The 27,829-nt window shown below is 38.0% G+C and overlaps 1 protein-coding gene across 2 annotated transcripts in view; it reads right to left on the bottom strand.

The window, feature by feature from the left end:
- Window positions 1-9,658, bottom strand: part of bean1 (brain expressed, associated with NEDD4, 1) — a 45,922-nt gene extending 36,264 nt beyond the window's left edge. Inside the window, exons 1-3 of one of the 2 annotated variants that reach the window (XM_066713721.1) lie at window positions 8,888-9,658; window positions 7,066-7,140; window positions 6,388-6,516 (exon numbers count right to left, since the gene is read on the bottom strand). In XM_066713721.1, coding sequence (XP_066569818.1) covers window positions 6,388-6,516; window positions 7,066-7,140; window positions 8,888-8,912 — 229 coding nt within the window. In that variant the 5' untranslated portion in view covers window positions 8,913-9,658. Of the gene's footprint in view, window positions 1-6,387; window positions 6,552-7,065; window positions 7,141-8,887 lie in introns of those variants that run through there. The other variant, XM_066713722.1, reaches the window with a different exon arrangement.
- Between the last annotated feature and the right edge of the window lie 18,171 nt (window positions 9,659-27,829).

Below are 27,829 nucleotides of genomic sequence, written 5' to 3'. Positions count from 1 at the left end.
ATGGCTTTACCTGGTCTTTAACTGCAAAACATTTTGAAAAATATTTACATTTTTTGAACGCAAGGTAAATATGATCACACAGTTGCATTCATATTATATGACAGCTATCTTAAAAAAGTAAATAATAAAACATTCAACTCAGCTTCCTAAATACAATGCCCCCTGTAGCTCATTTAATTGAAATTTTATATACAATACTAACAATAAACACTACATTTGTGTTCTTATACATATATAATAATTGCATGTTGACAATTACAATTGTTTGAAATGCTGGAACATCATATACAAATATTAAAATGAACATGAAGGGGCGCCCAATGTTCTATGCCTGTAAATTTACACCAAGATTAAAAACAAAGATACCTACAACCTACTGTTTTTTTAGGATAAGCACACTGGGAACTAATATTTTCATTATTTTGTGTACTTAGTATAGTATTGTGAAACCCATATTGATTTTCTGGCCTGTTTGTCCAGAAGTTTCTTTCACTGTTATATAAAAATCAAATTAACCATTTAGTTTTAACCATGCGGATGATGTCACTATAAATATGACATTGGATATCGCTGCTACCGAGATAAAATCCCGGAAGACAAATAATTTAATAGAGAACATATAATTGCCAATCGGGGAGGTATGTGTCTGTATCTGAGGAACAGATGTTTGTGTTAATTGTATTATATGACTACTTCAGCTGCTGTTGGCAGTAATATCGGGGCAGAGTAAATAATAATGTAAATCAGGAGCAAAACATATGTAAGTGATAAAGATATATTTTTCCTGCTGCACTGTCCATTAAGTCTGTTGTTTTTATAAGACTAGTCCACATCCACAAATCAAAATCCAAGCAAAAGGTACACAAACTTCCATACACATATAGAATACACACAGACACACACACACAACACATACAGACACACTTTGATTAAATCTCATCCCCAGAGTTCAAACAGTAGCATTTAGAAAAAGGGCTCTGATGGGATTCGGTCTCAGGGCCACTGGAGTGTATCTGTCAGAAATGAGTACCACACTAGCAGAGGCTCAGCAGGTGCACCTCTGGGAGGCCAAGGCAAGAATCAGAAGACTATGACTAATAGAAAGGTCTCGCTAACTGACGTCACTGTCAGGTAAGACACAGTGCACCTTCAAGCAGCTGGCGAAAGGTCAGTGTTGACTGGGAGCTCTATCGATGCATCAGCCAATTAATAAACTGTTTACTTCTCATTTGAGATTTGAGCTGTGAAACTGTTTTGTTTTTCTCCTAAAATATACAAATGTGAGGTAACCATTTGCTCCTTCGCAAACTCTCCTGAATGCAACTTCAACCTTTTACCTTCATTGACCATCCATAGCTGCCTCTCTGTGGTGGAGTACACTATTCTGCAGCCATGGAACTGGCTCCCCCACTCGCTTTCATTTCACATTATTAGACCATTGCCTCTAACTCAGTCCTCAACATTATAGCTTAAGCCACATTAAAGTATATTCAGTCAAGAACAGTGAACAAGACTTTATGCACAGTAAATATGGTTAATCAACTTTTTTCTTCCTGAAATTATTCCTTCTCCTGCCTGTAGTCATAACATCTTAGTTGATCTGTGATGTAGTAAGTACAAGATACTACAGTATACAACATTGTACTACTGTGTATCTCAAGTTTCTACAGTATACTATAAAATAGAAGGGTACTGTAGGATTTTTTGTACTGTAGTAAGTACTATAGTACATCACAAGGTATTACAGTATACTATAGTATACAACAGAGTACCATGGTATTAGTTGTAGGACTGTAGTAAGTATAGTACTTACAAGGTACTACAGTATTCAACAGTGTACTATAGTATAAAACATGTTACTACAGTATACTATAGTATATCATAAATTACTACAGTATATTGTAGTATAAAAGTGTATTATGGTGTAATATAGTGTACTATAGCATTTGTTGTATTACTATAAATTGGTACTAAAGTATACTATACTAAATGTTATATTATAGGTAATGAACTAAGGTTATGAAACACAAAAAACAATGGGGAGAAGACAAACTGTCTTCTGAATAATCCTTTAATTAAACACTGATACTGCAATCAGCGCCCATACAAGTGACAAAACATTAAAAGAAATGTAAAACACAGTGGCACAATAGTAGTATTCAAGCCTGTCTTACACAATACAATCTACACTCACCTAAAGGATTATTAGGAACACCATACTAATATTGTGTTTGACCCCCTTTCACCTTCAGAACTGCCTTAATTCTACGTGGCATTGATTCAACAAGGTGCTGAAAGCATTCTTTAGAAATGTTGGCCCATATTGATAGGATAGCATCTTGCAGTTGATGGAGATTTGTGGGATGCACATCCAGGGCACGGAGCTCCCGTTCCACCACATCCCAAAGATGCTCTATTGGGTTGAGATCTGGTGACTGTGGGGGCCAGTTTAGTACAGTGAACTCATTGTCATGTTCAAGAACCCAATTTGAAATGATTCGACCTTTGTGACATGGTGCATTATCCTGCTGGAAGTAGCCATCAGAGGATGGGTACATGGTGGTCATAAAGGGATGGACATGGTCAGAAACAATGCTCAGGTAGGCCGTGGCATTTAAACGATGCCCAATTGGCACTAAGGGGCCTAAAGTGTGCCAAGAAAACATCCCCCACACCATTACACCACCACCACCAGCCTGCACAGTGGTAACAAGGCATGATGGATCCATGTTCTCATTCTGTTTATGCCAAATTCTGACTCTACCATCTGAATGTCTCAACAGAAATCGAGACTCATCAGACCAGGCAACATTTTTCCAGTCTTCAACTGTCCAATTTTGGTGAGCTTGTGCAAATTGTAGCCTCTTTTTCCTATTTGTAGTGGAGATGAGTGGTACCCGGTGGGGTCTTCTGCTGTTGTAGCCCATCCGCCTCAAGGTTGTACGTGTTGTGGCTTCACAAATGCTTTGCTGCATACCTCGGTTGTAACGAGTGGTTATTTCAGTCAAAGTTGCTCTTCTATCAGCTTGAATCAGTCGGCCCATTCTCCTCTGACCTCTAGCATCAAAAAGGCATTTTCGCCCACAGGACTGCCGCATACTGGATGTTTTTCCCTTTTCACACCATTCTTTGTAAACCCTAGAAATGGTTGTGCGTGAAAATCCCAGTAACTGAGCAGATTGTGAAATACTCAGACCGGCCCGTCTGGCACCAACAACCATGCCACGCTCAAAATTGCTTAAATCACCTTTCTTTCCCATTCAGACATTTAGTTTGGAGTTCAGGAGATTGTCTTGACCAGGACCACACCCCTAAATGCATTGAAGCAACTGCCATGTGATTGGTTGGTTAGATAATTGCATTAATGAGAAATTGAACAGGTGTTCCTAATAATCCTTTAGGTGAGTGTATATTTGCCATAGTTATTTTTACAGAATAACAACAACAAAAGGAATTGATGGCTGGGGTTACAAAAGTTAAGACTAAAGCTATCATATTGAATAGCCCTGTTGTAGAAATAACCAATTCTCTTAATAGTCTACTTAAAATATTATTTTAAAACCATTGCCTTGGTAACGTGGTTCTGCCTGCCATCTTGTATAGCAGTTAGTTCTTGAGGCACACTGGAATACAGAAAGACTAGACTATTACATCCAGCCGTGATTAACACTGACAAATAATTTGGACTCTGTGTAACCAACAAGGTTCCTGGCCTTTTATTTATTTATTTTTTGGTATAAACAAATGGAAATGAAATCGAATGTCCAGTGAAACCAGCCATAGCCTGGGGTTACAGTGACATTTAGAAAATGAGTTAGATGAGTTATGAATTATAGATTAGAGTGGAGGCGGAGATTCAGATCAACAACTTTCTGTAACATCACTGACAAGCACTGAATCAGAGCCCCCAAATGCTTCAGTACTTCTAATGGGGGTTTGTCATTATTATTTCCTGACAATCTTTGTTGTCATTGTTATTAAATTGTTTTTGTCATTAAAGTGAAATTACACTGGGGCCATGCTCTCTTGCTTTAAATGCTTTCAAATGAGGCTGATTAGAATTCTGTGAAAATTAAACATGAACATAAGACTAACTTAACATCATCACGAAAATAAAAGATATATGGCACAACACATTTCTTTGCACACATTCTGTCTTTAATTACCACTTTACTTTTACCGCTTTTGATCGATTGTACATAATTTGCCCATGTAGGCACTTTCTGTGTTTTTGTTGTTATTCCAAATTAAGAATTCCATGTGGAATGCAATTGGGAATAATTTAAGTCTGCGTATGCAATGATAATAAAGGCTTTCAATAAACAATATTTGTTTTCCAAAGCAGATTGCTCTCTATAAACCATAGTCAGGGGAGATATTTGTACAACTACACCAACGTGGCATTTGGGAGTATGTACCACATCTTTTTCAATGTTTTTATGAAAGCTAAGAAAGTAAAAATAATTGTATTTATATTTGAAAAACAAATCAACACAAAGCTGTGACATTTCCACCTAGATTCCCCGCTGAGTTTTGTAGTGTGACATGCTGATTTTATTTTCTATTACTTTTTATTTTTGTAAACCCAAAGCAAAGGGTCCTGTCATGCAAAATCTCTATGTTACCTTCATTTTTTTTTTTTTTACTGAAGTGATTTTCAGAAGTTATAATTGAAGTGTTATAGAACACAGAGAGTAGTGATCAGAGAACAATGTGTTGCGTTTGGAATTAATTCTCCTTAGAGCAATTGTTTTGCAATATACAGAGCTGGCGAAGGCCTCTTGTTACACTACATCAGACAGTAGAGTGCAAAATCTGGATCAATGTGATGTTTGTAGTTTCAGGGCTACCATTCATAGACACAATAGTGCCAACTTGTCTTGCACTGGAAATAATATACTGAAAGGTCAAGTTAGATTAGTAGTGGGCATTTAAGCAGTGTATCTTGAGGAAAGGTTAATCTCATTGAGGTGTTTCAAGAAGCTACAATCACTGAGCAAATGAAACCCATTTTGGTGATGGAAGTGCATCTTTGTCCTTCTTCAGGCTTAGATGTACATACATGTCAGCATCCGACTGCCCATACCCTGACAGTACAGAACCTCTCCCCTTAACTAATCACTGACTAAGAATATACTAAAAGAAACTGCAAGTTAAACCATATTCAGAAGTATAAATAACAGAATTGTCAGTGAATAATCCTGATTTCTTCTGCTCATAACTCACTGAAGTATTGTACCATATTTATTACAAAGAAGGGATACGTTTTAAAATCATCATACATTAGTGCAATTATACTGAATTAAAAAATGAGTAAATGGAAATCAACTCTAAATCCCACAATACATGTCCACATATTTTCTTTTCTTTCACAAAACAGTACCAAACCCTTTTTATAAATTAATCAAAAACAGAAAAAAGTAAGTAAATGTGTGTGTGTGTTTGTCTGTGTATACATACATACATACATACATACATACATACATACATACTTCAAATCTAAAACACAATTAAAACTTACAGGCAAGACAAGACAACATATTTAACTGTATAATTTCTTTTTTTACACAGCACACAATTTTCAAATAAGAAACATAGCTTTGCTTTAATATAAATGGGATTTAATCTTCAATGTTACCAATTCATTATGTGTTTTGAAGACTGAGTAAACAAATGCTATATCTTAAAGATCATTTCATACCTGACCAGTCTCTAAGCACCCAATCTGACAGGTAAAATATTTTACATAAATAAATGAATTTTACTTCTGCTGCCACTGGCATCTGTACTTATAGCTGACAGTGAAGGTTATAAGGGTAGCTTTCTTAATGACTTGGACCAGTTCCAAACTGAAAGTTACTGTTAAATAAACTTAAGAAATACCAAAACCGAAATTGGAAAAAATACCATCTTTGAAAATCATTGCTTCATTTAAATAACCTTTCCTTAGAAACACCTAGCAACAATGTTTTATTATATTTATTTATCTATTTATTTATTTACATATTTTAGGGGGTGAGAGGCAAAATAAGTGGCAATTCCTGATAAGATCTGAATGCCAGTGCGCTTCCAGCATTGCACTACATGTCTTTAGCCTTAGAGAAACATCTTCATACATTTATCAACTAAATGAATTGAAGACAATCTTCTAAAACAAAAATGTTTTTTTTTTAACGAAGCTGACAATAAGAAAGAAGTACCTTGAATAAATAGTATGCAAATGAGATGTACTGTTCATTAAACAGAGCTTTTGTCAAGTATTAAACAAAAAGGTATGAAGAAAACTAACACACAAACAGATAGTAAATTAAAAGAATCCGACTTAATGCTAATTTGAAGTGATTAAATCTCATTAGACAGTTGTGGTGGTACTGAAGTTCTCCTTACCTGAGCAGATCAATTTCATCAACATGTACTCCCTGCCACAGTCCTTCTTATAGTAACATCTCAGCCAGTTAACGAGGCAGTTCCCAAACTTGAGCTCCTCCTTTCGGCACAGAAAGGTGATTTCCTCATCTGAGAGTGGGAAAAGGATCAAACACACAGCAGACCTGCTTGTAAGACGACAGACTGTTAGTAGCACACCCAGCTTCCCTCACAGTCTTGCATCTACAGTCTTTGAGGGACATTAGTACAGAGCTCAATGCACAGATCAATGAGAAATCCTTTATAAACTCAGTTGTATTGAAAGTTTAAGTGAAAGCTGCACGTGGAGCTGGTCAATACACTAACCTTTCGCCTAATTACAACTCTACAGAAAAAACTCTTCCTGATCCATGGGTGTGGTTTATCTAAAATCAATAGAACATAACAGGATATTTGGAAAGAGTATATTTTGCTGCAAGAAGGGAACATCATCCGCTGGACCAACTATTTTTGTGTATTTCAGAAACTCTCTTTCAAAAGGCATGTGTATGTTTGTAAGCATCCACATACAAGTCATCAATATCGAACACAAACAAGAACCAACAGTGTTTTCCCCTTGCAGTAGGATTCTCTGCGTTTTCAAAGCATGGGTGAATTAACTCATGTTTAACCATCATGGAAACCACTCAGATTACTTACAGGCTTTCGAGTAGTTCCTGCCAACTTCGATTCGGTTCGAGCTGCCAGCCACCAAGGGGATATGGAGAAGGAAAGCTTGAAAAATAAGAAAAAAATACATTAATCACATTGTGTGCTCCTGTCAACTTTGTTTTATTCTGACTAGAGAGCTCCCACTTACATTTCTGACAGTGCTGGTGCTCATGTGCCAATTCATTTCAGCCACAATGGGCACAACACATGCATCTTACATTTTCATGGCTTGTGCTGGCATTTCTGTGGGTAGATTGTGGTGTTCGCTGTAGTAAAAAGAGCACTGCAGTTGTGTCAATCAGTATTTTTACAAAATGGGAAGGCATATTTGTTATCTGATTTGGTAGTATAAGGGAAGATATCGAATTGATGAGCACAATTTTGGCCCTCAACCATTCCAAGTGCATTTTTTTGAAAACCAAAGCCAGCAATATTTTATAAAACGATAGAAATAGTGTAAAGTCTTTCATTTATTAAATTGCATTCATATAATCTGGAAGAATTTGCTTCCCAGTGGCACACCATCAACAATATTCAAAAGTCAAAGGTGACAATCGGCCATTTTTTACCTAGCTCGTTTATGAAGTTCTGATTAAGGGCGCAAAGAGACCCATACAAAGACAGAAGTCCAACTGTATCAAGAGTTCTATTTACTTTTACTGGCCTTTTGTCTGCAAAAGCTCTTAAAAATGTCACAGTTTCAACAGAATATAATTAGTTTCTGTGTTAATGAACAAAGATTGCGTTTGCCTCACACTTGTTTGAAAAATATCACAGCAAAACAGGATTAAGACGTTTTTGGTTGATCCCAAAATTACTATACACTACCTTTCCACTAGAGTCAAAGAATGGCATACAGAGAATGACAATGTTGCACAGTCTGGGTTGCAGTGTACAAGTTGTTCTCTTTGTTTTCCCAGACTGCACAGCTGTCATATTTGAAGGTGACAGAATCTTTTTTGGAATTAGACACTGCTGCCTGTGTGCCATGAACTTGTTGGAGGCAGTAACAGAATAATTTAAAGTGTTCAATTGTTATCCCTGGCCTTCAAGTGCATCACATGGAGTGCTCTTTTTGGTGTTTGCTAATGGTTTGACATGGTTTAGCAAACAAACAGAATTTTAGGAGCACACCAGTTAAAATAAATATGAGACAATACTGAGCAGCCCTTTCAGTGGAGTCTGGGGAGAACAATTTCCACACTTGCACTGTCTCATCAATCAAGAACAGTCCTAGTGTGTGTGCCCATTTTAGGCCTGCACGTCACCTACATATTTAGTGCAGACATTTCCATTTTGTTGTGTCCAGTTCAGCACATAATCCTAAATACGTTATGTACATGTTAAGCAGAAAATGCTGTAATAAGGAGAAAAAGAGGAGTACTTAAAATAGCAGTTAACAACAACAATACTAATATGAGCATTAATAATAATAACAATAAAAATAATAATATGGTTATCAATATTATCAGGGTCAAAAACACGAATTGTTAAAATCATGACTACTAAAACGTTAATGCAAGTTAACATAACACACATACTGAATATGCATTTCTTGCAAGATATGGTCTTGCAAGATCCTCATGGCATCTCAACTTTACACACAAGTGATTCCTATAGAAGCATCTGTTTCTCTCCTCTTCAGAGAAGACTAGAAATGCAAGGCTGTTACATATTATCGGCAAGATCTCAAATCGGCCACATTGTAACATGTGCTGCAATCTAAACCCAGACTCATTTAGACTAATACTTCATAGGAACAGATAGGTACATGATCAACCCTGGAGACAAGAAAAGCAGCAACACATACCTGAGGAGAGGTAAAATATCCCCATGCGATTCAGACGCTCTCCCGTCCTTCAGGATTCATTGACAACCGCAAACTCACTGAAGACAACAGCCTTTCTTGCATTTCTTCGTACGATTGCCGTTTCGGGTCATGTTTTAGACATTAAAAAAAGCCAACAAACACAAAACAACAGTCTGTCTCTAGTGCACCTCTGGTCAGACGCGTTTGTGTTCAAGACGAAATGCCATCGGTCAGTGGAGCACTTAAGAAGCAATCATAAGGTATTTTGATATTCAAGCGTCTTCTCATCCCCACATAGCGCAACGCTGCGATGGTACTGCTGTGTTATATTGTTTTCTTCGACAGATTTCCCATTGCCATCTTTTATATGTCTTTGAGATACTGATCTAGACCGTGCAAAGAACAGAGGTTTCTCCCTCGTCACTGCATGCCGTTTTCAGTGAGACGCTCGGCAGCCTCCTGCAATTGCAAATGATAAAAGCATGATGTGAGTGTTTTAAAAGGCGGTCCTGTGCCATCGAGACGGTTTGTGCATCTCGTAGCTCAGTGCATGCAAAGAGAAGCGCAGCACATCTCGGAAGAGACACACACTTCTCCAGACGCACACGACACAGACCTTGTCTCTCCCCTCTGGCATGGGCAAACTGTTGTCACCCCCCCCCCACGAAAAAGAAAGAAAGAAAGAAAGAAAACCAGGTCAACGATCAGTTGCCGTATATAGTACCGAGTTTCACAGGGGACATTTTGGACCCAGATGGTTTCTATACGGATACTAACAGTGGAATATGATTGGCAATGGATCTATGATACTTTGACGACTATTTCGAGTGAAGGCTGTTGCATGACGTGTTCTGTATCTGTGCTACGTCATTACGTTTAGTATTTCAGGTGAACATTTGTCCTATGGCACATCATTCATGTATACCTGAATAATATGCATTTGAATGCCCAATCGTTCTGCAGGCTAGACATGTATATCTTCGCTGGACCCTGTTAGAACTTGTTCATTTTAATTATGTGCATTAATTTTATAATTATAAGTATACAGATGTATATTAGCACTCAGACTGCTTTCGATATCACTGAATCAAAGGTGAGGATACAAGTTGGTAGACCAAATACCTGATTAGTATTTACTTTTTACGTTTTAATTCTTATAATTACACAACTTTTGAGCTTTAACTTTGTTATTTTACAGGACTATTATCAGTGTTATATAGTCACTTGGAAGACTTTCATCAAATGAAGACATGAATGCTCCTGAATGATCGGACACATTTGCTAAGCTATGGATAGCTGAATGCAAAGACACTAAAGCTGGAAATTGTATATATGTGAAACATATGTATTGATCTTGTATGTTTTTTGGTTTTATTTAATTTTTTTAATGCACGAAATTGGCATGTCATCGTTAAAGGCCGTTAAAGGAGTTGTTTGTAACAGATTTTTAGGAGCTTCTGCTGACCCCTGCTGGTGATATGAGATTAATATTATGTGCTGCGGACCACAACTCCGGCTTCAAAAACTATTATTTAAACTTTAGTTTTACTAATAATCAATTAATAATACACCTTCATTGAAAACCGTTTATGGCTTTTCTTTGATTAAGTGTATTGGCCACTTTAGGGTTTACATCCATAAGCTTATTTGATTATCTGAGATGTATTACAGCTATGAACACCGCCTATTAGTTTATTTAAAAATGTATTCATGTTGTAATTGTAGCTCTAATTGAATCCATTGCAACTGACACAGGCAGAATTTGAAACAAGCACAATCAATAGTTTCCAACAACTTTCTGAGGCCAAGGTTAATCTGTTGTATTGGGATCAATAACTGTGTTCAAAATACTTAACTGAGTGATCATGCAACAAAGCAGCAAGGGGGCAATATTAGTGCATCTGGGCTGAATGCTCTTTAGCCAGTGGTGCTCTCCACACAAGACAGAGTGAAAGAGGATAGCTGCAAATCTTCCCATCAATGAATGTGTTCATGACTGATTTATTAAATGCTTCATTTGTATTCAAAAGGTATCATAGGCACAATTTGTTACTTGTTCTCCATGAATTCATTACTCTTGAGAAGTTCTGGAGAAATAATACCAACCACCAAGGTTTGCTATTGCATTAATTTAGCATTTTAGCAATTTAGCATTTTTCTGCAGAAGGCTTGGAATTATAATAATACAAAAAATCAAGCACAATATCAACAAAGTCCTTCCAAAGTCTTTCCCTTTTTCAAAACAAGAATACACACCATGTGTCAAAAACACACACAAAAAAACATTTGTATATATAAGGAAGTTCTTTAATAATCCAAATCTGTCCATAGTCCTGTCTAATGCTTTCCTGCATTTCTAGAACCTGCTGTACTGACATCCCTACATCAGTTCAGCTGAAAAAAGCTCTTCAACTTGTAGGCGACAAGTGCATTGTACACTGTGGCATGGTGCCTGTCTAAAGAAGAGGGAGCTTTCATTAACACTAGTGAATCCAAAGCAGAGAGATAAGCCTGAAAAGGTGGTCATCAGTGATTATTGAGTGTCTGTTAGTTTTATCTTGTTCCAAGAACTTAACTGCAACTCTGGATCTAAACTTCTATTTCTGATAAGCAGATCTTTACTGTGTGTTCAGCTTGACATCCCGGAAGGTAGTGCCTTGATCTGCAGGGCACAGCAGGATTCATCCATAAATATTTAATACTGCAAACCATGGTGAGTGCTATCATTTTTTCTTATTTTACTTAAAAGCTACATTTACTAAATTAAAGACCATCATTAAACAAAGGGAGAGAAAAGTAGGTGATCTACTACACTCTACTGCTTATACATTTTATCATGTTCAATTATGTTTATATGTATGTGGGCTACGCGTTATATTTTTTACATCAAATTGTAGCAATTAGAGGAAACCCACATCTGTTCCTGTTTTAAATTAGCATATATAGTTCTTGTAAAATATTAAATAAGAGAACAGTACTTGGATATTATGTGTGTGACTAATATAACTAAAGTAAAGATCATTCTACCCTAATTGAGATGCAGGTACATTTCAGTATAGTATTCAATATATTTAATTAAATATATATATATGTAAAACCACAGTGATCTTAATTTCATGTGAGTACTTTTTAGCACACACATTTATATATATATATATATATATATATATATATAAAACAAATGTATACAGAATTCCATAAAAAAATACTGTGGAGACCAGTAGCATCTCCTTAATTGCACCATGATCTGTATTGTGCATGCTTCATTATATTAGGTGATCTTCTTCACGTCCTAATCTAAACTTTGAGTGTAATCGTGTGCATTGCATATTTTGCATAGAAATTAAGTAAGAAAGTAAGAAAAATACTTATTGGCTTACATATTGATTGTTGTATATGTATTTTCCAAACAATAGTTGCTGCTGTAGGTGGTTAGTTGAAGAGTAAGAGATCCCATCTTAATGCCTGATAATAGGGGTGTTGTTTTTTTTTTTTAACTGGGAATTATTTTTCTTTTAATAGCACTCACCTACAGTAGCACTGGGATGAATGTGGGCCAAAGCTCTGGAGACAGTTAGCTAATGTCATAGTAAGATACAAACCAATGATCTCTACCTTGTTGGGCCCAACCTGTATTCCAAACAAATTACTGTACTTGCTGAAAGGCCTCTGGAGACCTATCTGGAGAAAAGCATCACTGTCTTATCCAAACAGCTCAATTTAAGGGAGGTCCTTTACTGAAGAAAGACTGGAATTAATGCCCATTTTAATTTATTTTTTATTTTAAAGAATCTTAGTTGTCAGCTTGCCTATTTACAACTTACGTGTGGAAGCACATTTGTAGTTTGTAACTTTTGGAGTAGATAGAGATATTAGCTATTATAATTGTGGTGTAAAATCACTATCAGTTTGCATACACAGTGATTCCAATGATCCCCCACCCCGCCAGGTGAGCAGCCCTTGAACCCAGTGGTGTTCATTAATTAAAAAAAAAGTGATTAATCAACATAAAGCTGACATATGTGTAAAGAAAGTTGCAAAATCAGTATATTAAACCAACACTGTGAGTGTTATTGGAGAATTGGAGGATTGGAGAACCAGATTAATCTTTAAAATCTGATTGTTTTCTGTCCATTTACATTTTTAATATCATCCATCTAATCCCTTTGCATGAAATCAAAAGATCAATAGATACAAGGATTAAGTGATTCAACAATATTCGATGAGTAATGTATGTAATTTTATGTAATTCAAACTTTCTATCTGCAGCATATTCTGTCTGTGGGTTTAAGATGTTTTGTATGTGAGGCAATACCCTTCTTAACAGAAGGTGACTTTACATCGTAGACTGAGAGCAAGATTAGTTTTCAAGTTAATGTATCCACATATGGTGTTTAAATATCCATAATGAAATGATAAAAGAGAGCAATTTTACAAGGTATTCTGAGCAGGGAAATACTTGCTTGTCGGCAAACATAGAAATACAAAACATTTACCAAGATGGTTTAGATAAATAACCTTTCTAACCTAAGTGTAGTACCATCAAAGACATGCAAAGGTTACAGGAAATATGTATGCCTACCAGTGCACCCAGTAAAATAATAATAAAAAGCAGTGTTGAACTGCAGGAAGTTCATTGATCACATTGGTAGTGCAGGCTGATACTCGTCTAACAATCTACATGTGGCACTTCTGCCCTCACTGGTTACAAGATGCTCCGATATGGCATAGGATTCTTGTCCAGGAAGCATAAAAGGCAGAGAGAGACAAGAGAAGTGACGTAACAAAGCACTTACCTTTGATGGCCTTTTGATTTCCCTCCTCTGACTCAGGCACTGAAGTGGAAGGCAGCAGTCACGTAGCAAACCAGACAGGAGGAGTGGAAGATTTGATTTCCTTCCTCTTGTTTTCTTAAATTGTAGCTTCCTTGCTTAATTTCAATTCAACATAGTAGGTGTGATTTTGTCAGAAAACATTTATAAATAAGATTTCATTTTGTATTTATGCATGTATTTATTTATTGCTCTACCTAATATTTCCAGCAGCACTGGAAATGAAGTCTTTGCTGATAAGAGAAAATAAAACATTTAGTAACTACCACTCTTAAATCAGAAAAATAATCCAGGGTGAGGTGTACATTTTAATGTATTATTATTATTTTCATATTTAAGTTAATATATTAGAATATTATTATCATGATTATTATGATTATTGTTAGTAGTAGTAGTAGTCTGCGATTTAGAAGAAGGAGAATTCACGCTTCTGGAACTGTGCTGTTTGGATAAGTAGTGGCAATATCAGCTGAATCTTCTTTGTCACATGGATAACCTTCATTTGTCATTTGCTCCTGTCAGTGCCTCTGAGAGATTAAATCAAATCAATTGTTGGTCAAAAGCCATTTGGAAGCATCAAACATTCTGTAAGGAAAAATAGTGTTTAGGTCTAAAAATAATACATAACTAACTAACAGTGGGCCATGAGGTATATGTAGATGCAGATGGCATTAGTCTCCTAGAAATAAACCCCAAAAATAAACAAGTGTTTAAAGAAACAAAACAAAAAAAAAAAACGATGTTGCTTTAATTTGGCATTGATACTGGAACTGTTTCAGTGTAGCTTTTTGTGTATTCATTTATTCATTTTCTACTTCTTAAAGGCTGCAATGATACAAATCTAAAGAAACATAGCACAGACAATCACAAGAGTGTAATAAGACTAAGAAAACTGTAAGAAAGTGGTCCTTCTCACATATCAATACAATTCCAAACCCTGTGATACTGAGGAAGCTTTATTGCACATCCTCTATTTCATACATGCATTTCATACATTATCTTCTACTTATTCATTTTTAATCACATATTTGTGTGTTGAAAACAGAACTGTTCCTCACAAAGCCTTTACACAAAGTTTGGAACTACTGGCAGTGAGACAGGTTCAGGTGTCATTTTCAGTGGATATATGAAAATTTATTCCTTTTTAACTGCATCTGCCTGTTCCATTATTAGTCAATCAACATCCCATTTGTCACATTTTCATAACGTTAAATCACTTATAATAAACACATTATCACAATCCCAGATGAAAAAGGAAAGAGGAAAAGTAACCGCAAATAATATTTCATGTTTTGTGTTGGCTAATAAGATGCATTAAAACAGACAGACGGGCCTGCGAACAGCTGCATCCTAAAGGCACTTTCTTCTCCATTATTTAATAAAATCAATGTTATTGTGATACACTGTATCCATTCTCTTACTGAAAATTCCCCCTCTTGACCATTATCAGATTAGCCTGAAATGCAGCCATTTGCTTTTACTGTGTTTTTGTGCATCTGGCCTACATTTTGCACAATTCTAGCTTTTAATATTAAAATTTGAAATATTCACTCATCAAATGTTTATTAAATCTTTGCAGAATTAGTTTTAATTGTTTTTTGTTGTAAGTTATTCAGAACATTATGTTACTAACACTTCACAATACATTACACTTGTCATCAAGTCATTATTTCCCTATTTTGCTTTCAAATGCAAGAATATTAACATAGTGGTCTAATCTTTATTTGATGATGAAAACTTTTAATGTCCCATTTCAGACTTAAGGTTCTGAAGGTCTAATATATTGAAAAGAAAAGTAGCACTGATGATGTACAGAGGACATCATGTAATCTAGACAGAGGGAAATATGACCAAGGTGATATTTCAGAAAGTAAAACAGCAGCATCAGGGAAAAAAATACTTTATTTGAGGATGCTGTAGTTGGCAGTTTCAGAAATAGTACCTACCTTATTTTTCCACCAGCCTGAAAATATTTTGTGAACATCAAGATTAATTGTATTCATCAACTAAATGTCACTAACATTCTTTAAATATCACACTTGTGTTTATAAAAATAGTTGGAAATGGTAATGAAGCAGTAAATAAAGTAACAGAAATTCCCAAAGGAGGAGTTTGTGTGCAAAGATATTTAAATTAAAAGTTGTATTTTTGAGAAACCACCTTTTTGTCTCCTCTTCTTTCACAAAACGCTATGTATTCAAAGTGCACTATATTATTTAAAGAGGCAATTACACAGAATTTAACAAAACCAGATATTTGCCAGATTGGTACATGTCCATAGGTTTCTATGTTGTTGCAAAACTTTTCTTTGTGCTGAGCCATATCTTTCTTTACATAGAAAATGGTTACTGTCACTGCCAGTTTTGTGTTGAAGGCATGAACACCGAATGTGACAGCAAGTATTTCCAAGAGTTTCATCACTTCATTTTTAAGAAAAGTTTTTATCATAGCTCAACACTAGGGGCATACTGAGACTGAACTTTTTCAGTAACTTGTATCTCTTCAGCAATCTCATTTGTCATAGATACTGTATATATTGCAGTTTATGCAAAACTGGAAGTAGCATTTTTTTACAATTGTAAATATTTTGAACTGCAAGGCAGAAGAGGGCTTTTATGTAGCAATTTGTCATTTAGAAAATAATACAAAAAGTGCTGCTGGGTGTCACACCCTAGTGGGTGGTTAGGGGCGACAAGCAGTGCGACCACCCCACATCTTTTTAGAATGAGAGAGGACCTTGTTCACCCACTATCTCTCCCTGGGCAGGCTCAGCTACTATCGCATGGAGCACATCCCCTCTCTTCTCGAAGGAGGTTAAACTGTGTCTCTGTTTCAGCACTACAACAGGACCCTATTGGCCAACTGGTACCCCAAAAAAGCTGCAGGTAAGAAATGACTGTTAGTTCCAATTTCCAAATTGCACAATGCCCAAGTACTTAATCACTCTCTATTTTCTCTTTGTTCACAGGTATAATGCTAGATGAGTAGCTCTTGGTCTCCTAAGATAAGGTTTACAAAGTAAGATGTACCTATGTACTCAATGAACTGACTAGTGTATTACTTTCAACTTTACAAGGCAGATGCATTAGGAAGAGACATTTTATAAAAGTAACTAACAAAAATAGACAGTACAGAGAGACAGTGCAGACAGTACAACACTAAACATATTTTAACAACTAATTCAATCATTTATTAAACTATATGAAGCAGCATTTCTAGGGACATACAATTGGAATGACAAATACTAAATTATTTTTGACTGACCTTGCAGATACTGTGAGGACTTCTGCAAAACATTTCAGACAATATTATTTTTGGCAACATCTGTCACCAAGACATATCTCTTTTGTTGTTTTGAGATCAATCTTTTTGTAGAAACTTTCAGAGATCATCTTTAATTCAGGGACTAGTGATGCAAGCTCCTAACAGACTTGAAATCCCCTGGAGCATTCATCTTTTCAATTTTTAACCAAGCAAACATCCAGGAGCTTGCGATTTAAACAGTGATGATGAATAAAGCACATTTCTTGAAATTATGCATTCAGATGGCTTGAGCTTTCTCTGCAAATCCCTTCTATTCCAGTTTTGATTTATTTAAAAGTCCAGCAGGATCCTGTTCTGTCATTGTAGATTGTGAAAAGGTTGACAAGAAGGGTTAGTGCCTGAGGAGGAAATAAATGTCTTATTTTCGATATATTCTCATTCTGCAGGAACAACACTATTTTCCCGGTGTACAGTAAACTTGTGACAGTTCTCACGGTATGGCAAAGTACAGTAAAGTATAGGTACTATGTATGCTTACAGTAAATATTGTTTTGCTGTAAGCAAGTGATTGTAAGTGATTGTTTTGTTTTATGTATTCTAGATTACAGAATAAATACATTTTCAGTTTAAGTAAATACAATTAAAATATATTTCATGAGGTGCGACAACACTCACAAAATAATGTTATCTATGTTATGTTAATAATGTTAAGTTGAGAATACTACCCCAAGGGGGATGGGACATTGCACGTTACCATGTAAAACTGACAAACTACGCGGCGGCTGTATCCTACACCTGGTGTTTGGAATACACAGTGTTCTGTCCGGCAGCAGCAAGGTTGTGTCTGGTTGGTGTTGCAGTGCCCCCATGTCCATAAACGTTGCCGAGTGGAGACGCGCTTACAGTGACGAGTCCTGCTAGGCGCTCCACTTGTCGCGGTGGCGTTTCACTTGTTGTGTGCCCCCTGGTGCAAACAATGACTGGTGCCCCAGCTGCACGTTTCCTGGTTAACACGTGTGTGTGCTGGAGTTACAAGCAGTGCTCCTCGGAGTGTCATTTCCTGCCAGTCCTATGGGACAGACATGTGCTGGTTCAGATGGACAATACAGCGGTGGTTGCTTATATCAAGGAGGAGGTCTCTGGTTGCGCAGACTGTACTGTCTAGCATGCTGTCTTCTTCTGTGGGCACAACTACGGTTACTCTCCATCAGAGCAGTTCACCTCCCCGGCCTATCCAACAAGGCAGCGGACCTCCAATCTCGGGGAGGACCCCGGGTCTCGGAATGGCGCCTCCATCTGCTTGTGATACAACAACTGTGGAGCCGGTTTGGCAGAGTGGAAGTGGATCTCTGTGCCTCAGCAGAGTCCACCCACTACCCACTATGGTTCTCTGTCCGAGACCACTCAGGAACCCTAGGTCTCTTTTACGTGTTCCCACTTTCTCCCCTTCTCCCAGTGGTCCTGGAGAAGGTCAGGAGAGAACGAGTGGCCTCACAGATTCTGGTTTGCAGACCTGAATGCCCTCCTCAACGGAGAGACTTTGCAACTCCCAGAGAGAGTGGACTTGTTGTCCCAGGTGCAGGGTATGCTTTGGCACCCCAATCCGGGCCTCCTCCAGCTCTGGGCCTGGCCTGGTCAGACGTGGTAGTAGCCACTGTTCAGTTGGCAAAGAGCTCCCTCCACAAGGTCGCAGAATTCCTACTGCTGGCGGACGTTTAGCACCTGGTGCCAAGACGGTGGTCAAGACCCAATTAATTGAGCCATTGGGGTCATATTACAATTTTTTACAAGAGCTGTTGGACCAGGGTAAGTCCCCATCCATGCTCAAAGTATATCTGGCGGCCATCTCCACATGTCATGTCTGGATTGATGGCGAGCCTCCTGGGTCTCATTTCTTGGCTGCGCAGTTTCTGAAGGGAGCTTGACGGCTATGGCCTCCTCGCACCCTTTCACTGACCACATGGTGCCTTGATGTAGTGCTGGATGCACTTTCCTAAGCCCCATTTGAGCCACTGAGCTCAGCTGAGCTGAAGCTGGTGTCACTTAAGAATGCTTTCTTGCTGGCAATCACCTCTGCAAAACGCATGAGCGAGTTACACTCCCTGTCCGAACACCCATCGTGTGTCCGTTTTGTGGGAGATGGCTCCAGGGTAATGCTGCGGCCTAACCCTGTGTTCCTCCGGAAAGTGCTGTCTCCATTTCATGTCAACAGGCCTATTGAGTTGATGGCTTTTCATGCTCCTCCCTTTGCTTCAGAGCAAGAGAGTCAGCTTCACCTGCTCTGCCATGTGCGGGCTATTTGGAACGCAGGTGCTCAGACCAATTGTTTGTGTCTTATGGGGCATGGACACAGGGTCAGGTGCTTTCAAAACAGTACTTCTTGCATTGGATTGTGGACACCATTACCATGGCCTACGAGTCTACTGGGACCCCGGTGCCTGCACACCTGGTTGCCACATCATGGGCCCTTTTTCAATGCGCCCCCTTGGCAGACATTTGTGCGGCTCCAGCTTGGGCTTCACCACTTACATTTGTCCGGTTCTACAGGTTGGATGTGACAGGACCGGTCCCTTCCATTGGGAACCCAGTGTTGGCTGTAGTCGAGCCCCAGTAGCCCACGGGCTTTGGCTCCTGATTTCCTCTCCCAGGACATTCATGCGCCCTGTGGTGTATATAGTTCATTTGTACTACATTGTAGAGCTGTTGTGGCCTCACTCTTGGCTGGGCTAATGTAGCAAGCTACCAATGCTCCCATATTATTCGGAGAGTGCATGAATGGTTTTTCAACACAATGTTGATGGTTTGATTATCATGGTAGAGCCTGCTGTTGTCCTGCATTAGCTGCGCTAATAGGTGACAACTGCTCCCGTGTTACATGGTGGTGCGTAATCTGCTTCCTGCACCCCGCGAAGTGTATAGTTGTTATGACAGCACAGTGAAGCTGGCCGCTCTGTACTGTTCAGTGAATGTGATTTCTCCATTGCTGTGCGGAGGCAGCATGAATGATCCTGCTGCCATGTTGTATGTACTGTTATGTCAAGCTGTGGCTACTCAGTTGACTAGCCAGCTGTGTGTTATTCAGTGGGTCTATGGCCCCGCTCCTGCAGGATCAGGGGTTCACTGCCACATTAATCTCCGAAGGGTGCAAGTTGCTTGATTGCCCGCTCCATATATTGTGGAAGTATATAATGTGATCATGATCACAGTATATTGTAAGCAGAGGGCATAAGAGTTTACCTCTGCAGCCCCGCTTTGTATATGCTGTTTGCAGACAGTTCCCAGTACAGCGTGACTGCGGTCCTCGCTCCTGGGCAGCCCAGGTTGGCCCCAAGGGGCCTCTGTGGCTCCTGTCTGGAGTTCTTTTGCCGAGGCTCACTAGTGGTCGCCTTGGGGCAGGCTCCCTTATCAGCTCGCAGCCCAAGGGTTGCGAGGTCGCGCAGGAGTCCTAGCTCCTGGCAAAAGAGGACGAACCTGAGCAGACATCAGGTTTTATAGAACCGGAAGTGGAAGGGAAGGGACCTGTTCTGGGTGACGTGCGCAGGGGCCAATGGCAGCTTTGATAGAGTGACGTTTTCGATCGGGTTTCTATGGCAGTGCGCAGAAACCCCTCCCCCTTTGGCAGTGCTTCCTTTTTCAGATAACCGGGGTTGCATTCGCAATCTGTCCTTTTACACTGCTATTTAGCTGTTATTGCTAGTGTTAGTACCCTAATTCCTATTATTTAACTTTATTACAGGTGAAAGCGATGGTGATCTTATTATTATTATTATTATTATTATTATTATTATTATTATTATTATTATTACTGTCACCACTATTTAATTTCATACAATACTGGTATTGGCATTGTTTATGTGTATATGTCAATAGATACTTTTTTAGGGCTGTTTTGCCTTTGAATGTGTATGTATATGTATGTACACTCACCTAAAGGATTATTAGGAACACCTGTTCAATTTCTCATTAATGCAATTATCTAACCAACCAATCACATGGCAGTTGCTTCAATGCATTTAGGGGTGTGGTCCTGGTCAAGACAATCTCCTGAACTCCAAACTGAATGTCTGAATGGGAAAGAAAGGTGATTTAAGCAATTTTGAGCGTGGCATGGTTGTTGGTGCCAGACGGGCCGGTCTGAGTATTTCACAATCTGCTCAGTTACTGGGATTTTCACGCACAACCATTTCTAGGGTTTACAAAGAATGGTGTGAAAAGGGAAAAACATCCAGTATGCGGCAGTCCTGTGGGCGAAAATGCCTTGTTGATGCTAGAGGTCAGAGGAGAATGGGCCGACTGATTCAAGCTGATAGAAGAGCAACTTTGACTGAAATAACCACTCGTTACAACCGAGGTATGCAGCAAAGCATTTGTGAAGCCACAACACGTACAACCTTGAGGCGGATGGGCTACAACAGCAGAAGACCCCACCGGGTACCACTCATCTCCACTACAAACAGGAAAAAGAGGCTACAATTTGCACAAGCTCACCAAAATTGGACAGTTGAAGACTGGAAAAATGTTGCCTGGTCTGATGAGTCTCGATTTCTGTTGAGACATTCAGATGGTAGAGTCAGAATTTGGCATAAACAGAATGAGAACATGGATCCATCATGCCTTGTTACCACTGTGCAGGCTGGTGGTGGTGGTGTAATGGTGTGGGGGATGTTTTCTTGGCACACTTTAGGCCCCTTAGTGCCAATTGGGCATCGTTTAAATGCCACGGCCTACCTGAGCATTGTTTCTGACCATGTCCATCCCTTTAAGACCACCATGTACCCATCCTCTGATGGCTACTTCCAGCAGGATAATGCACCATGTCACAAAGGTCGAATCATTTCAAATTGGTTTCTTGAACATGACAATGAGTTCACTGTACTAAACTGGCCCCCACAGTCTCCAGATCTCAACGCATTAGAGCATCTTTGGGATGTGGTGGAATGGGAGCTTCGTGCCCTGGATGTGCATCCCACAAATCTCCATCAACTGCAAGATGCTATCCTATCAATATGGGCCAACATTTCTAAAGAATGCTTTCAGCACCTTGTTGAATCAATGCCACGTAGAATTAAGGCAGTTCTGAAGGCGAAAGGGGGTCAAACACAGTATTAGTATGGTGTTCCTAATAATCCTTTAGGTGAGTGTATATTTCAGTGATAATTACGGGGCTGTGGGCACATCTTGTGCGCGGTGTGAGTGTTCTGAGTTTAAACTTGCATCTCGTTTGGGGAGGTGTCTTGGGGTGGGGGGTGGGATATAGAGAGCCGAGCTTCTCTTCTTCATGTTTATTTTGATTTTGTTTCTCTCTTTTTGTTGTGTTATTCACCGTTGTGAGCTTTCAGGAGGGATCAGGATATTACAGTTTTATCTGACATTGTGGGTCTTCTGCAGTTTTCGCCTCTTTTCCATACATTTATTTTTTATCTAAGGGGGGCAAGGGTTGTAAAATAAATTATATTAGCTGGAATGTCAAGGGGCTCAATCATCCAATAAAGCATAAGAAGGTTTTATCCCATCCTCAGAATTTAAAAGTAAACATTGCTTTCCTTCAAGAAACCCATCTCAGAACATCAGACCATTTTAGAATTCGTAGGGATTGGGTTGGCCAATCTTTTCATTATAATTTTCATACCAAATCCAGAGGCACTGCAAGTCCTTTCAGTGCTTCCCAAGTAGTAGCCGATCCTAAAGGGCATTATATCATTGTAACAGGCACCCTGTTTAATTCACCACTGATGTTGGCCTGTGTGTATGCCCCTAACTGGGATGACACTCAGATTATTTAAAACCTTTTAGCTTTGTTACCTTATTTGAATTCACATTACCTCATTTTGGGTGGAGACTTTAATTGCACTTTATCTCCTTCTTTGGATCGCTCTTCTTCAAAAACTGTAGGGCCTTACAAATGTGCTTCTCTTATTAAAACTTTCCTTGAGAAATATGCAATATGTGACCCATAGCGTTTTTTTAACCCTACGTCCTATCAATATTCTTTCTTTTCCCATGTTCATAAGACCTACTTAAGCCTTTAGTTCAAGATTGTAATTACCATAGTATTGTTATTTCTGACCACTCTCCTATAATTCCACTTCTGGTCAGGGAACTTCTTCCTCCAGCTTGTGGGCTATGGAGCAATCGAGACAGCTGGCTTGTTTACCCCTGCCTGCCTGCATGCCTCAGCCCCACCTTAGACTCAGGTGAATTTCCCATGAGTGCACCCACCTCTGTCTTGAACTCCTGTTGATTTTCGATATGCCCCTGACATCCTCTAATCACCAAGGGTGTGGCATCCGTGGCCTTTACTAATTTTTATGAATATCAGTGGCATGGATACAGTGAAGAATCATAGCACCCTGTGTTTCTGAGTGTTTTTTTATTAGCATGGTCTTTCAAGGTGTTTTGAAAGCTGTAGTTATAATAATATTGTTGATAATGATACACTTCTCTAATTGTTAAACAAACAAATTAACAAACAGTCAGGAGACCCTGAAAACCAGTTCTGAAATATGCCCTCAGTTGCCTACCTTCACAAAATAAGACAGCACATGAGAGTGAAAAGTCATCTCTGATTTCTTAGTCTGCAACGTCACACTTACTAAATCAAGTCAGGCGTAAACTTCAGTACAGCACTTGTAGCATGAGCAATTCCCAGTGCAAGACTGCTCAGGGAGAGAGTGATCCTGCAGCAGCTCAAAGACCAGGCTTGCTTAGATTCAGGTGTCAGCTCAATTCTCACACCACCTACCTGATGAGCCAGTCCGCAGGGCAGCAGTATGAATGGCTGCAGGGGATTGCTAACATGCAAAATAAATTTAGAAACACTTGTGCCATGGTTTCATTTACCAAAGCCTGTTAATAAATTATATCCTTGTCTCATTAATCTGACTGTAACAATAGCATTGTCATAACATTTCAGTCACACTTAGGTGAAGGGTTGGTCTTTATAAAGGTGTAATATAAAGCATAAAATTAGTATTATTGTTGTATGAAACAAGATATTGCCTAACAGTACTTGTATGTTTCTTGAAATGACATATTCTTAGTCAGAAGTGTCTTTGCCTTCAGCATGAACATGATTTAGTATGGGCTTATTACTGGTTTTGATCTTCCTAATCATGATCACAATCTTTGAGATCCATCATGACACCATATACAGTCTTAATAGCCAATTTTCTACAACTAGATCTCAGCACATACGCATGAGAAGATCACCTCCAGCTGTACGAATGAATCATGTTTTTAAAGCATTTAAATTTGTGTCAGGCATTTATTTTTATTTTTAAACCTCATACAATAATTCCCTGTACACAGTTTAAGAAGCTACAGCCCTGCTGAAATACAAATAATACTGGCTTTCCCTGACAGGAAGAAACATTTAACTTTCCTTCTCCTGATCTGTAATGCTGCTGTTTATTTCGTCATTAGAAAAGCATTGGATTTTCGAAAGCAGAAGTGAGAGAGAGAGAAAAGGTATATGTTTGTGATTTTTGTTTATGTTTTCTCTTGGCAACAATAACATGACTTGGTCATACATGTTCCATTATGTGTTTTCAGGGAATGGCTTTCTGGAAGACATTATCAAAATAACATGAATTTGATGTTCATGGCTTGTCATGTGAAATGACACGTATACTCGGGGTGGAAACAGGGGAGGAGGAGGGGGGCTTGGGGATGATGACAACACCAAATACACTGGGTCAATGTCAATTTCCATAAAGAACTGGAAGTAAAATACAACTATAGCCATGGAAATAAGGTCAGGTCTTCTGTGAATATTATTCACATAATTCTGTGCTTTATCTCATCTTATTTCCCGAAAGGAAAAGAAATCTTATTTATTGTAAAATCCCAGTTCCCATTATTGTTAGTTCCCAGTATTGTGTTTTAGATGATACTCCATACACATTTTATTTATTATTTTGTTTCCTGTGAGGGATGTGTGATTATTAAATATAAATGAAAAACTCCTAAACAGACTAAAAAAAAAAAACAATGACTGTGTATTAGTCACATACAAATCAGAGAATTGCTGTATTTCAGTACTTTAAAAAAATACATTATTATTATTATCCACCTTATAGAATTGTAATCACAAGAATTTTGATTAATTCCTTTTGCCCTATGGAAACCCCAGTTGTGTTCCTAGATTTGATAGGATAAATGCTTTCATTTTCATTTTGATTTAATCTTATTTTTGGCCTTGATTGTTGCTGTGTTCCAGAACGCATTATCTATTTGAAGTGTTCACACTTCAATTGAGTATTTGAAATCTATATGAAATACTCACAGCATGTTATACTCAATATGCTCAATATTCCTTGGACTGGTCTGCTCTGATAGGAACAGATTAATAAGTTATGTCTTTTGAGGAACACCCACAAATAGTTTAGCTGAAGCAGATACTAAATGTAACACAAACATATCCACTTATAAATCTATAACGTAAATGTTTTGATAAATCAAAATGTATCAGTCTGTCCTTAAATTGTCTCACTGCTTACACTCATCAATTTTTCAAAATCTAGGCTGCAAATATTCTGTCTCTACATTCATGACAGTAATATCTACTGTATAGGAACTCTTAGGTTTCATAGTAAAAATGCGTTTTGATATTCTCTCTTAATAATGAATGAGTGTCTCCGGTGTTCATTTGAGGCACATTGCACCTGTAAGAAAGATGCATCATCGATCAGTATGCTCCATGGCAATCTGTTAATACACACTGTTTTCAAGGAGAGTTTTCTTTTTTCATGTGAGGCAGAATTCTAAAATCGCACGAGAAAGCAGTTACCTCATGGTGAAAGATGATTTCTGGAAATATCTTCTAGAAAATGTATAATATATTTGCATTTTAAAATGTAATCGCTATACATTTTTCAGATACTAGTTGTTAATATTAAATACATGACCTTAAAAATATTTGCTTTTCAATATTCAATATAATTATTATTAGTAATTAAACCATTCCATACTAAGATAATATTTGCCTTTGGACAGTTACCATTAAATACAGTTTACTGAATCTTTTTCATAATTGTGGCTTTCCGATAAACAACCTTATTACAGCTGGTGATCTTATATTTGGGGATATGCGGAGAGGATAGATCCGCTTTAGATTACTGTGACGTACAGGTGCAGATATCATTATCTCAAGTTAATAAATAATCTACATGCATTTGTAATGGCCTTAAGAAAATTAGTCCTTTGCACATAATTAGGACATCAAATGTTAACAGAGAAACTTCACAAGTGCAACTGAAAACTTAACTTTTCACTAATGAAACAGCAACACCTATTGTAAAAACAATGGGGAATTGGCATTGTATCGAACATAAGCCTGGAATTACCCAGGGAAATGATAAAAATAGCTGATCTTGATGAAGTGCACTGTGATCTCATAGGGCGGTGAATAGGGCTAAAAAAACAAGGCACAGAATGTTGCCAACGACAAGTGGATGACGATAAGATTATTTTTAGCAAGAAGAATATTTAAAAGAACACTATGCAGGCAACACCCCTTGTTAAAATCATCTTAATCACCCCATCTGACATATGAAATAAAAAATGACATATATTGTTAATATACAGTATATTATATTGTGCGTTCAAACATTTGAAAATGTTTTTTTTTTTTTGCCTTATTTTCAGAAATCATAAATTATATCCATAAATGTATCTGGGGATTTGTAATATTAAAATATGAAAATAAATATTCAATATTTTGTTTCTGTAGGGGTAATTGCAAGGATCAGGTAAAGCTAGGAATGGTCTTATCATTAGGGTTCAGACTAGGGTTAGAGGGTTAGAATTTGGCTAGCGTTAAGGATCCATTTCCCTATGAACTGACTTTCATTTGGAAAAGGGTTGTCTTTTTACTGGTTTGGCTTAAAATATTGGTAATAGCTAACCCTTTACTTTTCCACCTTATTCTCAAAATATAAACTTCCTAAAACTAATTTGAAGTTGAAACCTCATCCGTTTTAAGTTCGATCATTTCCATCTATCTGCAGCTTCTGAATAATTTTGCCCATTCCTACAGCAACTGAAGCTTCAAATGGGCCCATAGGCAGACATGACTGTCAGTGGTAAAGCAGATGACATCCCTCAGTGCCACAGTTCCCACATTAAACACTGAAAATGATTCACAAGCCAAAACAGCTTGAATTGCAATGGCTTGTCATGTAAATGTGTATGAAGGATGAAGTAGGTCCATGTTGCCTCTAAGTTTTGAATTAAACAACATGATCCTGGGTTCTGAGGTGTTCTGCCACCCCCCAGGTGCTGAATCCTTCAAACCAGCCGTTATTTCAAGGAACATGCTCACTTAATATTTATGTTTTCTTTTACTATTTGGGTAACACAAATCCTATGTAGAACATCTTCAGGAAATCCCTGCAGGGCGTTTACAGACAGCTTTCTCAGGCATTTTAGATAAATAGCTCCATTATCTCTGAGATCTTTTTTTTTTCTTGGCTGTACTTTATCACCACTGGCATCTGCAAATTTCAAACAGTCTTTCATCAGTGTAATAAATTTAGACATTGCTTTGTGGATTAACACGATTACTTTTCACCATCTACCATAAGGCAGTAAGATACTAAAATAAGCATATCAGCAATGGTTATCTTAAATGATTATTTTCTCAATTACAGTTATTTTGAACCACCCTCTGTAATCCGAATTGGATCACTAGGAAATCCTTTAACAGTTTAAAATTGCCTTTTTTTCCAGACACACCACAGAAAGTAAATACTTTACAAGTAACTTTGGTGTTACTTGTTACACAAACCTTTTGATTTCTCTTCCTTTTTTTTCTCTTGCCCTCCACACATAATTATTATCACTACTC

The sequence above is a fragment of the Amia ocellicauda genome, chromosome 9 (assembly GCF_036373705.1).
Source record: "Amia ocellicauda isolate fAmiCal2 chromosome 9, fAmiCal2.hap1, whole genome shotgun sequence".
NCBI classification, from domain to species: Eukaryota; Metazoa; Chordata; class Actinopteri; order Amiiformes; family Amiidae; genus Amia; species Amia ocellicauda.
The sequence above is the reverse complement of the archived record's forward strand: the minus strand, read 5'-3'. Positions and strand labels throughout refer to the sequence as shown.